Here is a 12,525-nt window from a genome sequence, read left to right on the forward strand (position 1 = left end):
TCATGTAAACCTTTGAGATATGGGGGGGGGGCAGTGTTTTTGGGGGGCAGTGGAGTTGTTTAGATGGCTGTACAACCATCAGATCGCTTCCTCCTAAAAGCCAACAGTCAGTTGGTTGGACTTAGTTGTGACCTAAATCTCAACAAACTACATGAGGTTCTTTGGGGGTTGAGTTGTGCATTTTAAGAGGAGTGCTTGAACAACATGGCATCCCACCTGTCATCCACCCGTACCAACGCGTTTCGTCCAGAGAGGGCTTAATCGTCGAAACCTGTGAGACATAGGAGGCCAGTGTTTTGGGTGTCAGTGTTCAGACGTTAGACTTGGACCCAGCCTCCCGCTGTCAGTTGTCACATAAATCTCAAAAAAGTACATGAGCTTCTTTAGGGCAGAATTGTGCATTTTAACCACTTAAGGACCGGACCAATATGCTGCTAAATGACCCAAGGGGTTTTTACAATTCGGCACTGCGTCGCTTTAACAGACAATTGCGCGGTCGTGCGACGTGGCTCCCAAACAAAATTGGCGTCCTTTTTTCCCCACAAATAGAGCTTTCTTTTGGTGGTATTTTATCACCTCTGCATTTTTTATTTTTTGCGCTATAAACAAAAATAGAGCGACAATTTTGAAAAAAATTCTATATTTTTTACTTTTTGCTGTAATAAATATCCCCCAAAAACATATATAAACATTTACTTTTTTTTCCTCAGTTTAGGTCGATACGTATTCTTCTACCTATTTTTGGTAAAAAAAAAATCGCAATAAGCGTTTATCGATTGGTTTGCACAAAATTTATAGCGTTTACAAAATAGGGGATAGTTTTATTAATTTTTTTTTTTTACTACTAATGACGGCGATCAGCGATTTTTTTCGTGACTGCGACATTATGGCGGACACTTCGGACAATTGTGACACATTTTTGGGACCATTGTCATTTTCACAGCAAAAAATGCATTTAAATTGCATTGTTTATTGTGAAAATGACAGTTGCAGTTTGGGAGTTAACCACAAGGGGGCGCTGTAGGAGTTAGGGTTCACCTAGTGTGTGTTTACAACTGTAGGGGGGTGTGGCTGTAGGTCTGACGTCATCGATTGTGTCTCCCTATAAAAGGGATCACGCGATCGATGCGCCGCCACAGTGAAGCACGGGGAAGCCGTTTTTACATACGGCTCTCCCCGTTCTTCAGCTCCGGGGAGCGATCGCGAGGGGGCGGCTAGAAACAAATAGCAGCGCCCTCGTCCGGGATCGCTCCTGAAGCCACGGGAACCGCCGCATGTACAGGGGGGGTCCCGATCGGACCCCCGACCCACGTCTAGGCAGGGACGTACAGGTACGCCAATGTGCCTGTCCGTGCCATTCTGCCAACGTATATGTACATGCGGCGGTCCGGAAGGGGTTTAGGGGAGTGCTGGAACAACGCTTAAACAACATGGCATCCCACCTGTCATCCACCCGCCCCAACACGTTTTGCCCAGAGACGGCTTAAAGTGGTTCTAAAGGCAGATGTTTTTTTATCTTAATGCATTATATGCAAACCATATAAACTTTAATGCATTACAGTGGAACCTCGGATTGCGAGTAACGTGGTTAACGCGCGTTTCGCAATGCGAGCGCTGTATTTAAAAAAAAATCCTAACTCGGTTTGCGAGTGTTGTCTCACAAAACAAGCAGGATTCAGACCAAAGCGGTGTGTAGTACTGCGTTTGGCCTGAGGTGGGGGGGGGGAGGCGTCGAAGCTGAACAGTGGCGATTGCCGCCGTTCAGAAATGCACGGAAAGGCCCAAGGACAGCTCGGCTGACCTAGGTAAACCTCAGGAATGGGGTCTTTCTGAGGTTTGCCTAGGTCAGCCAAGGTGTCCTCGGGCCTTTGAAGCCATTTCCAAGGCTCTCCGGCGCCCCCCCACCTCTGTCCTTGTGCGGTATTGCATATCATTGAAGTCAATGCAGAACAAATTATTTTCGTTTCCATTGACTTCAATGGGGAAACTTGCTTTGATATGCAAGTACTTTGGATTACGAGCATTCTCCTGGAACGGATTATGCTCGTAATCCGAGGATCCACTGTATATGCAAACCTTCTGTGTGCAGCAGCCCCCCCAATACTTATCTGAGCCCCATCTTAATTCAGCAATGTTGCACGAGAGACTCAGCTTTCCGGGACTCTCCCTCCTCATTGGCTGAGACCCACAGTGGACTCCATTGGCTCCCGCTACTGCAAATCAAAGTCAGTGAGACAATTCTCTTTTTTTTTAAGGCCCGTGGTGTGTGAACACACTCCAAAAAGTGCACACCATAAAGTGAGACACAAAAAGTGCACAGGGTGTATATATGTTGCTCCTCTGAAGAGAAGGGAACTTTGCCCTGATCCCCCGGGGGGTGAGACTCCAGACGGGGACTGGGGTACTTCACATGGTCCATCTGGCCGAAACCAGATGGACCCCGTTCTCTGGGAGGTCTGCCAAAACAGACCACCCCAAGTACTAGGTGGGGCTTCCCTGAAGGGAGACGTTCAGGGCAGGCCTGAGAGCCTACACCCTACTAATCGAACGTGAAACGTGTACAAACCCAACAACCAAAAAAAAAAGCGCTAAAGCTGGGGTGGCCAACCAGTGGCCCGGGGGCCACATGTGGCCCGCGGAGCCCTCTGATGTGGCCTGCGTCCTCCTGCTCTAAAATGGCGGGTTGGCAAGCCCAGATTGCAGGTTGCCGACTCGCCATACCGCAGCATCAGTGTTGTGAATGAAGCTGGCGGTAGAGGAAAAAAGCGGCTGCGAAGCAGAGCACCATAAGCCAATGCGTCCTCTACAGCGCCAGATTTTACCACAGGGGGGGGGGGGGTCTATGGCAAAATTCAGATAACCCGTAGGATAGACACAGGTGCACTACGCTACACCTGCGATGTGGGTAAACCGCAGCACCTCAGTGTGAAAGCATGAAGTCTTAGGGTCCTTTCACGTGCGGACCGTTTTTTAGATCATTTTTTTATCATCAGTTGATCAGTTTTTCCATCAGTTTTTCATCCATTTTTTCATCAGTTTTTTCATCGTTTTTTTTTTTGTTAGAACTTTATTTTTATTACATATTTTGATGAAAAACGGATGTTAGCGGATCGGATGTTAAACGGATCGTCCGCTAACATCCGTTTTTCGTCCGTTCCGTTTTTTTGACGGAAGAAAAATCCGCTAACGTACGCTATCCCATTGGAAAGCATTGCAGTCCGTAAACGGACGTATGAAAAAACGGACGAACGGTCCGCACGTGTGAAAGGACCCTTGGTCCCTTCTTACACGATCATCCTGGGACCCTCAATTCCCCTCTATAGAGCGACAGATGTCCGTTTGTGCCCACCTACCTCGAATCTGAAAAACAGAAAGGAAGTCGTCCCCTTCCACCTGGGCGGACCGGAGGGCCTATAGAGTAGCCTTGACCTGTCATCCGCCCGCTCCGCTCACTGTGGCCCGCGACTGGTTACCAAGTTGCTTAAGTGGCCCTCACTCTTCAAAAGATTGGGCACCCCTGCCCTAAAGTGACGAACACGACATACAACATAAGTCAGTGAGCCAATGAGGAGAGAGAGGGGGCGGGGCCAAACCACAGCTCAGTGTCTGAATGGACACATGGAGTTGTGGCTCGAGGGGTGCCCCCATAGCAAGCTAATTGCTGTGGGGGCACTCGGCAGGAGGGAGGGGCCAAGAGTGCCAAAGAAGGGTCCAAGAAGAGGAGGATCCGGACTGCTCTGTGCAAATCTACTGCTCAGGGCAAGTAAGTATAACATGTTTGTTATTCTTAAGTAAAAAATAAAAGAGAGAGAGCCTTTAGTATCACTTTAATCATGGAAACCTTTGAAACATGGGGGGGGGGGGGGCAGTGTTTTGGGGGTCAGTGGAAGCGTTCAGGTGGCTGTACAACCACCAGATCACTTCCACCTGAAAGCCAATGGTCGGTCAGTTAGACTTAGACACAACACACAATGCACATGGGCTTCTATGGGGCAGAATTGTGCATTTTAAGGGGAGTTCTTGAAAAACAATTTTTTTAGGAAATCCCAATTAGAAGTCTGAGGCCAAAAATGCACAATTCTGCTTTTGTACTACAAGTTGCCCATAAAGACGCACAAAAAACGAGTGAGCATTAGCAGAAAAACCCATCCATGGTCACTGTGACTGGGGCTAAGTGTAGAGATTTCCACTACCTAAGAAAACATTTCTCGGCTCACCTTGCTCCTTCTTTCTTTAGGTTACGTAGCGCTCCTCTCGCCATACGCTTTGTGACCAATACCACCAAGGAGAATAAGAGGACCCTTCTGGAGAGGCTGAGGAAGCTGCAATTCGATATCAGCGAGGACGAGATCTTTACTTCCCTGACGGCAGCCCGGAACTTGGTGGAACAGAAGGGAGTCCGGCCCATGCTGCTGGTGCATGATAGTGCTCTGCCCGACTTCAAAGGTATTGGACCTTTTATGGGAGTTTTATACTCCCGAGAGATCTCTGGGTGTTAATGGAACTACAGGTCCCAGCATGGCCTGGTAGCCACAAAGGGGTAGATTCACGTAGATCGGCGTATCTTTGCGGCGGCGTAACGTATCCGATTTACGTTACGCCTCCGCAACTTAGACGAGCAAGTTGCTGTATTCTCAAAGCACTTGTTCCGTAAGTTGCGGTGGCGTAGCGTAAATCGGCCGGCGTAAGCCCGCCTAATTCAAATGTGGGACAGGGGGGCGTGTTTTATGTTAATGTTCTGTGACCCGACGTGATTGACGTTCTGTGACGCGGTCCGTGGAATTTCCCAGTGTGCATTGCTCCTAATACGCCACAAGGACGTCATTGGTTTCGACGTGAACGTAAATGACGTCCAGCCCCATTCACGGACGACTTACGCAAACGACGTAACTTTTTCAAATTTCGACGTGGGAACAACGGCCATACATAACATTGGTACGCCGCACTTATGCCACCATATAGCAGGGGTAACTATACGCCGGGAAAAGCCTAACGTAAACGGCGTAAATTTACTGCGTCGGCCGGGCGTACGTTCGTGAATTCGAGTATCTAGCTGATTTACATATTTCGACGCGTAAATCAGCGTGCACGCCCCTAGTGGCCAGCGTAAATATGCAGTTACGATCTGACGGTGTAAGAGACTTACGCCTGTCGGATCTAAGGAAAATCTAGGCGTAACTGATTCTAAGAATCAGGCGCATAGATACGACGGCGCAACTCGGAGATACAACGGTGTATCTGGAGATACGCCGTCGTATCTCCACTGAGAATCGGGCCCAAAGTGTATAAAGTCAGCCAGATACGCTATTGGGCAAAAAGAGGGCACACTGACCTTGCGCATTATTAACCAAGACACCTTTTATTAACCACTTAACCCTCGGACCATATTGCTGGTCAAAGACCAGAGCACTTTTTGCAATTCGGCACTGCATCGCTTTAACTGACAATTGCGCGGTCGTGCGACGTGGCTCCCAAACAAAATTGGCGTCCTTTTTTCCTCACAAACAGAGCTTTCTTTTGGTGGTATTTGATCACCTGTGCGGTTTTTAGTTTTTGCGCTATAAACAAAAATAGAGTGACAATTTTGAAAAAAATTAAGATTTTTTACTTTTTGCTATAATAAAAATCCCCCCAAAAATATATAAAAAAACAATTATTTTCCTCAGTTTAGGACGATACGTATTCTTCTACATATTTTTCGTTAAAAAAAAAATCGCAATAAGCGTTTATCAATTGGTTTGCGCAAAAGTTATAGCGTTTACAAAATAGGGGATAGTTTTATGGCATTTTTATTAATATTTTTTTTTTACTAGTAATGGCGGCGATCAGCGATTTTTTTTTTTTTTGGTACTGCGACATTATGGCGGACACTTGACACATTTTTGGGACCATTGGCATTTTTATAGCGATCAGTGCTATAAAAATGCATTGATTACTATAAAAATGCCACTGGCAGGAAAGGGGTTAACACTAGGGGGCGGGGAAGGGGTTGATTATGTTCCCTGGGTGTGTTCTAACTGAAGGGGGGGTGGGACTGACTAGGGGAAATGACTGATCGCTGTTCATACATTGTATGAACAGACAATAAGTCATTTCTCCCCTGACAGGACCGGGAGCTGTGTGTTTACACACACAGCTCCCGGTCCCCGCTCTGTAAAGAGCGATCGCGGGTACCCGGGCAGGAGTCGGGAGCGAGCGGGGGGCGCATGCGCGCCCCTATTGGCTGCTGGGAGAGATGACGTAATATTACGTGATCTCGCCCAGCAGAGCCGACCTGCCGCTGTATAACTGCGGCGGCTAATCGGCAAGCAGTTAAACGATAAAAAAAATGATACTCGGAGTATTTGGAGCTTCAAGCTCAAAGCAAATATCCATCAGAACAAGCACAACCGGTTACACTAGACTGAAGTGATGTACCCAAGTTCTCCACCCCCCCCCCCTTCAGTTAGAACACACCCAGGGAACATACTTAACCCCTTCCTCGCCCCCTAGTGTTAACCCCTTCACTGCCAGTGGCATTTTCATCAGAGCAAAAAATGATGATAATGATGAGCGGGTACCTTCAAAATGTGTAAGCGTCTGCAGAATTTAAGGACATCACTTTGGTCCATCTAAAAGGGGTGTAACCGGTTGCGGTTGTTCTGATGGATATTTGCATTAAGCACAAAGCTCCATATACTCTGCGAATATAATACTTTTTGTCGTTAAATTAACGTTTTTTTTTGTGGATAATGTAGGTATATACCCTGTTTCTCTGAAAATAAGCCCTACCCTGAAAATAAGACCTAGTGTGAGTTTCTGGGATGGCTGCAATATAAGCCCTACCCCAAAAATAAGCCCTAGTTAAAGTCCTTGTAAAAACATGTAATCCGTTCTGTAAAAAGATTATATAATGTGCAGTGTGTCTCCCTTTTGTAACTTTATTGTGGAAAATACCTTATTTACAGCACTGCTGGGCGCTCACGTGACCCACCGCAGCTCTTCTCCTATCCTCCCGGCTGATGTCAGCTGTTTTTTTTTTCAATAAAACTTTATTAACCCCCTGCAGCACTCAGAGTGGGGCTGACATCATTGGGGATCTTGGCCCCTCCCTCTGCAGTATTTGGAGTAGGGAAGAAGAGCTCCAGCGGGTCACGTGAGCGGCAAGCGGCACTGTAAATAAGGTATGTTCCACAATAATGTTACACAAGGAGACACACTGCACATGATATCATCTTTTTACAGAACGGATTACATCATTTTATAAGGTCTTTAAACAAAGGTTTATTTTTGGGATTACAGAATTTCACAATGCTGACTCCAGAGCTGACAGGGGGGGGAACTGTTTTGTACATACCATAAATAAATAAGACAGCCCCTGAAAATAAGCCCTAGTGTGTTTTTTGCAGCCAGAATTAATATAAGACCCGGTCTTATTTTCGGGAAACATGGTAGTACAGTGGAACCTCGCATTGCGAATAACGCAGTTAACGAGCGTTTCGCAACACAAGCTCTGTATTTTTTTAAATCCTAACTCGGTTTGCGAGTGTTGTCTGGCAACACGAGCAGGATTCAAGCCAAAGCGGTGTGCAGTACCGCGTTTGGACTTAGGTGGGGGGGGGGGGGCGCGGGTGTCAATCAGAGCTGTTCGGAAAAGACTCGGAAATACGCCGTTCACGAGCCTTTCCGTGGTTTGCAGAGGTCAGCCGAGGTGTCCTCGGGCCTTTCTGTGTGTTACCGAGGCTCTCCGGTGCCCCCCCCCCCAACCTCTGGTCACATGTGGTATTGCATGCCATTGAAGTCAATGCGGAACAAATACTTTTCGTTTCCATTGACTTCAATGGGGTAACTCGCTTTGATATGCGAGTGCTTTGGATTATGAGCATTCTCCTGGAACAAATTATATAATATATATGTGTGTGTGTGTAATATAATATAATACAAGGTATATTAAAGTATTATATAATATGAGGTATAATATAGAATATTATAATATGAGGTATAGTATAAAAATATAGGCCCAGATTCTCGTCCAGCGGCGTAATTTTGTGCGGGCGTAACGTATCTGATTTACGTTACGCCTCCGCAACTTACACGGGCAAGTGCTGTATTCTCAAAGCACTTGCTCCGTATGTTGCGGCGGCGTAGCGTAAATCGGCCGGCGTAACCCCCGCCTAATTCAAGTTTGGATCAGGGGGGCGTGTTTTATGTAAAACTACTGTGACCCGACGTGATTGAGTTTTTGCGGTACGGCGCAAGCGCCGTCAGTGGAATTTCCCAGTGCGCATTGCTCCAAAGTACGCCGCAAGGACGTCATTGGTTTCGACGTGAACGTAAATGACGTCCAGCCCCATTCACGGACGACTTACGCAAACGACGTAACTTTTTCAAATTTCGACGCAGGAACGACGGCCATACTTAACATTGGTACGCCGCACTTATGCCTCATATAGCAGGGGCAACTATACGCCGGGAAAAGCCTAACGTAAACGTTGTAACTTTACTGCGTACGTTCAGGAATTCGCGTATCTAGCTAATTTGCATACTTGACGCGGAATTCGACGGAAGCGCCACCTAGCGGTAAAAAAAAATGCAGTTTAGATCCGACGGCGTAAGAGACTTACGCCCGTCGGATCTAATGGATATCTATGCGTAACTGATTCTAAGAACCAGGCGCATAGATACGACGGGTCGGATTAGGACTTACGACGGCGTACATGGCGCTGCGCCGTCGTAAGTCCTTTCAGAATCTGGGCCATAATCAATATAAAAAATACTATCCAGGTATTTTTTGTTGTAAATGATGAAACCATTAGATACATTGGGGGTGCGGAGCCATTACCATCCCGGTGAAGAAGATAAAGCGGAGCCTGTTGTAGAGAGAACAGAGGAAAGGTGAGTCTCCTATAAAGACTATTTTAATACCGGTTGGAGAATTAACGTTTTTTTTTTTTTTTTTTGCATTGATGAGAATTTGCACCTTGGGCTTTGTACTGAAGCATGACTAACTGATAGGCTGAATGTACAATTCAATTACTGCCGAGTCTTCTCCTAGTGACCTCTCCGTTCTGTGCTCCCAGGAATCGCCAGCGACAGTCCCAACGCAGTGCTGATAGGATTAGCTCCCGAGCACTTCAACTACCAAACCATGAACGAGGCCTTCAGGTGAGTGGCGTCCTGATTGCGGCTCGCTGTCCCTATAATTGGCCGGCGACTGTTCTACTGAAGGATTAATTCCGTTCTGCGCTCCGCCGGGACCTAGTGAGGCGCGTAATACCGTTCTATCAGCGCTTTAATAAGAAATGTGTATAAAGACGCCAATATTCCTGCTCCAGTTATCACATGCTTTCCGGCAATTAAGTTCTCATTTCCGATGTCTGAGTTAAAGGAAAAGTATGTGCTTATAGGGAACCTATCCTACCTTATTGTTCTAGATCAGGGGTCTTCTTTGTAGTGCAAAAAACACAGGATAAGACAATACAATATTTAAAATAAAGAAAAATTTTAATCAACATAAACGTATTAGTATTTCACAGACTCCTCTCCATCACAGGCTCCTCTCCATCACAGGCTCCTCTCCATCACAGGCTCCTCTCCATCACAGGCTCCTCTCCATCACAGGCTCCTCTCCATCACAGGCTCCTCTCCATCACAGGCTCCTCTCCATCACAGGCTCCTCTCCATCACAGGCTCCTCTCCATCACAGACCCCTCTCCATCACACTCCTCCCCATCACAGACTCCTCCCCATCACAGACTCCTCCCCATCACAGACTCCTCCCCATCACAGACTCCTCCCCATCACAGACTCCTCCCCATCACAGACTCCTCCCCATCACAGACTCCTCCCCATCACAGCCTCCTTTCCATCACAGACCCCTTTCCATCACAGACCCCCCATTACAGACTCCTTTCCATCACAGACCCCCCATTACAGACCCCTTTCCATCACAGACCCCCCATTACAGACTCCTTTCCATCACAGACCCCCCATTACAGACTCCTTTCCATCACAGACCCCCCCCCATCACGTAGCCTCCCATCACAGGCTCCTCTCCATCACAGGCTCCTCTCCATCACAGGCTCCTCTCCATCACAGGCTCCTCTCCATCACAGGCTCCTCTCCATCACAGACTCCTCTCCATCACAGACCCCCCTAATACAGGCCCCCCCATCACAGACGCCTCCCATCACGGAGCCCCCCATCACAGCCTCCTTTCCATCACAGACCCTTTCCATCACATACCCCCCATTACAGACTCCTTTCCATCACAGACCCCCCATTACAGACTCCTTTCCATCACAGGCCCCCATTACAGACTCCTTTCCATCACAGACCCCCCCCCCATCACGGAGCCTCCCATCACAGACTCCTCTCCATCACAGACCCCCTCCTCATTACAGGCTGCTCTTCATCAGACTCCTCTCCATCACCGTGCCTCCCATCACAGACTCCTCTCCATCACGGAGCCTTCCATCACGGAGCCTCCCATCACAGACTCCTCTCCATCACAGACTCCTCTCCATCACAGGCTCCTCTCCATCACAGGCTCCTCTCCGTCACAGACTCCTCTCCGTCACAGACTCCTCTCCGTCACAGACTCCTCTCCGTCACAGGCTCCTCTCCGTCACAGGCTCCTCTCCGTCACAGGCTCCTCTCCGTCACAGGCTCCTCTCCATCACAGGCTCCTCTCCATCACAGGCTCCTCTCCATCACAGACTCCTCTCCATCACAGGCTCCTCTCCATCACAGACCCCCCCCATCACAGACGCCTCCCATCACGGAGCCCCCCATCACAGCCTCCTTTCCATCACAGAACCTTTCCATCACAGACCCCCCATTACAGACTCCTTTCCATCACAGACCCCCCATTACAGACTCCTTTCCATCACAGACCCCCCATTACAGACTCCTTTCCATCACAGCCCCCCCCCATCACGTAGCCTCCCATCACAGGCTCCTCTCCATCACAGGCTCCTCTCCATCACAGACTCCTCTCCATCACAGGCTCCTCTCCATCACAGACTCCTCTCCATCACAGGCTCCTCTCCATCACAGACCCCCCCCATCACAGACCCCCCCCATCACAGACCCCCCCCATCACAGACGCCTCCCATCACGGAGCCCCCCATCACAGCCTCCTTTCCATCACAGAACCTTTCCATCACAGACCCCCCATTACAGACTCCTTTCCATCACAGACCCCCCATTACAGACTCCTTTCCATCACAGACCCCCCATTACAGACTCCTTTCCATCACAGACCCCCCCCATCACGTAGCCTCCCATCACAGGCTCCTCTCCATCACAGGCTCCTCTCCATCACAGGCTCCTCTCCATCACAGGCTCCTCTCCATCACAGACTCCTCTCCATCACAGACGCCTCCCATCACGGAGCCCCCCATCACAGCCTCCTTTCCATCACAGACCCCCCATTACAGACTCCTTTCCATCACAGACCCCCCATTACAGACTCCTTTCCATCACAGACCCCCATTACAGACTCCTTTCCATCACAGACCCCCCCCCATCACGGAGCCTCCCATCACAGACTCCTCTCCATCACAGACCCCCTCCTCATTACAGGCTGCTCTTCATCAGACTCCTCTCCATCACGGAGCCTCCCATCACAGACTCCTCTCCATCACGGAGCCTCCCATCACAGACTCCTCTCCATCACGGAGCCTCCCATCACAGACTCCTCTCCATCACGGAGCCTCCCATCACAGACTCCTCTCCATCACGGAGCCTCCCATCACAGACTCCTCTCCATCACGGAGCCTCCCATCACAGACTCCTCTCCATCACGGAGCCTCCCATCACAGACTCCTCTCCATCACGGAGCCTCCCATCACAGACTCCTCTCCATCACGGAGCCTCCCATCACAGACTCCTCTCCATCACGGAGCCTCCCATCACAGACTCCTCTCCGTCACGGAGCCTCCCATCACAGACTCCTCTCCGTCACGGAGCCTCCCCATCACAGACTCCTCTCCGTCACGGAGCCTCCCCATCACAGACTCCTCTCCATCACGGATCCTCCCCATCACAGACTCCTCTCCATCACGGAGCCTCCCATCACGGAGCCTCCCATCACAGACTCCTCCTCATCACGGATCCTCCCCCATCACAGAGCCCCCCATTACTGATCCCCCATCACAGATCCCCTCCATCATAGATTGTATTGGAATAAATGCTTATAGAGCGCCGAATGCGAGTTGTGAAACTCGCGTCTAAGTGCTTACCAACAAGCTGGGGGTATCCAATTCCCAGGAGCAAAGAGAAGAGACTAGGACATCTAAGTGAAAGAGGGGAACAAGCAAGAAGAAAGAAGGGCGGGGAGGGGGGGGCAGGACACAAGGAGCCTATCCCTACTCCCTGACCATGGACCGCAGCCTGGGATTAAGGCAGCGTCCTGCTAAGAGCTTGGATGACCAAGTGTCTATCCGTAGGCTTTTGAAAAAAGCAGTGTTTTCAAGCCTTTACAGAAGGCCATCAAGGAGGAGGATGCTCGGAGCTGATGAGGGAGCCGGTTCCAAAGAGAAT

At 49.1% G+C, this 12,525-nt stretch overlaps 1 protein-coding gene across 1 annotated transcript in view; it reads left to right on the forward strand.

Annotated features, from left to right (window-relative positions):
* Nucleotides 1-12,525, forward strand: part of HDHD2 (haloacid dehalogenase like hydrolase domain containing 2) — a 101,294-nt gene that overhangs the window by 20,551 nt on the left and 68,218 nt on the right. Inside the window, exons 3-4 of the mRNA XM_040336711.1 lie at nt 4,238-4,446; nt 9,060-9,144. Of these exons, the coding sequence (XP_040192645.1) occupies nt 4,238-4,446; nt 9,060-9,144 (294 nt within the window). The remainder of the gene's footprint in view (nt 1-4,237; nt 4,447-9,059; nt 9,145-12,525) is intronic.

This window comes from Rana temporaria, chromosome 1, assembly GCF_905171775.1.
Source record: "Rana temporaria chromosome 1, aRanTem1.1, whole genome shotgun sequence".
NCBI lineage: Eukaryota > Metazoa > Chordata > Amphibia > Anura > Ranidae > Rana > Rana temporaria.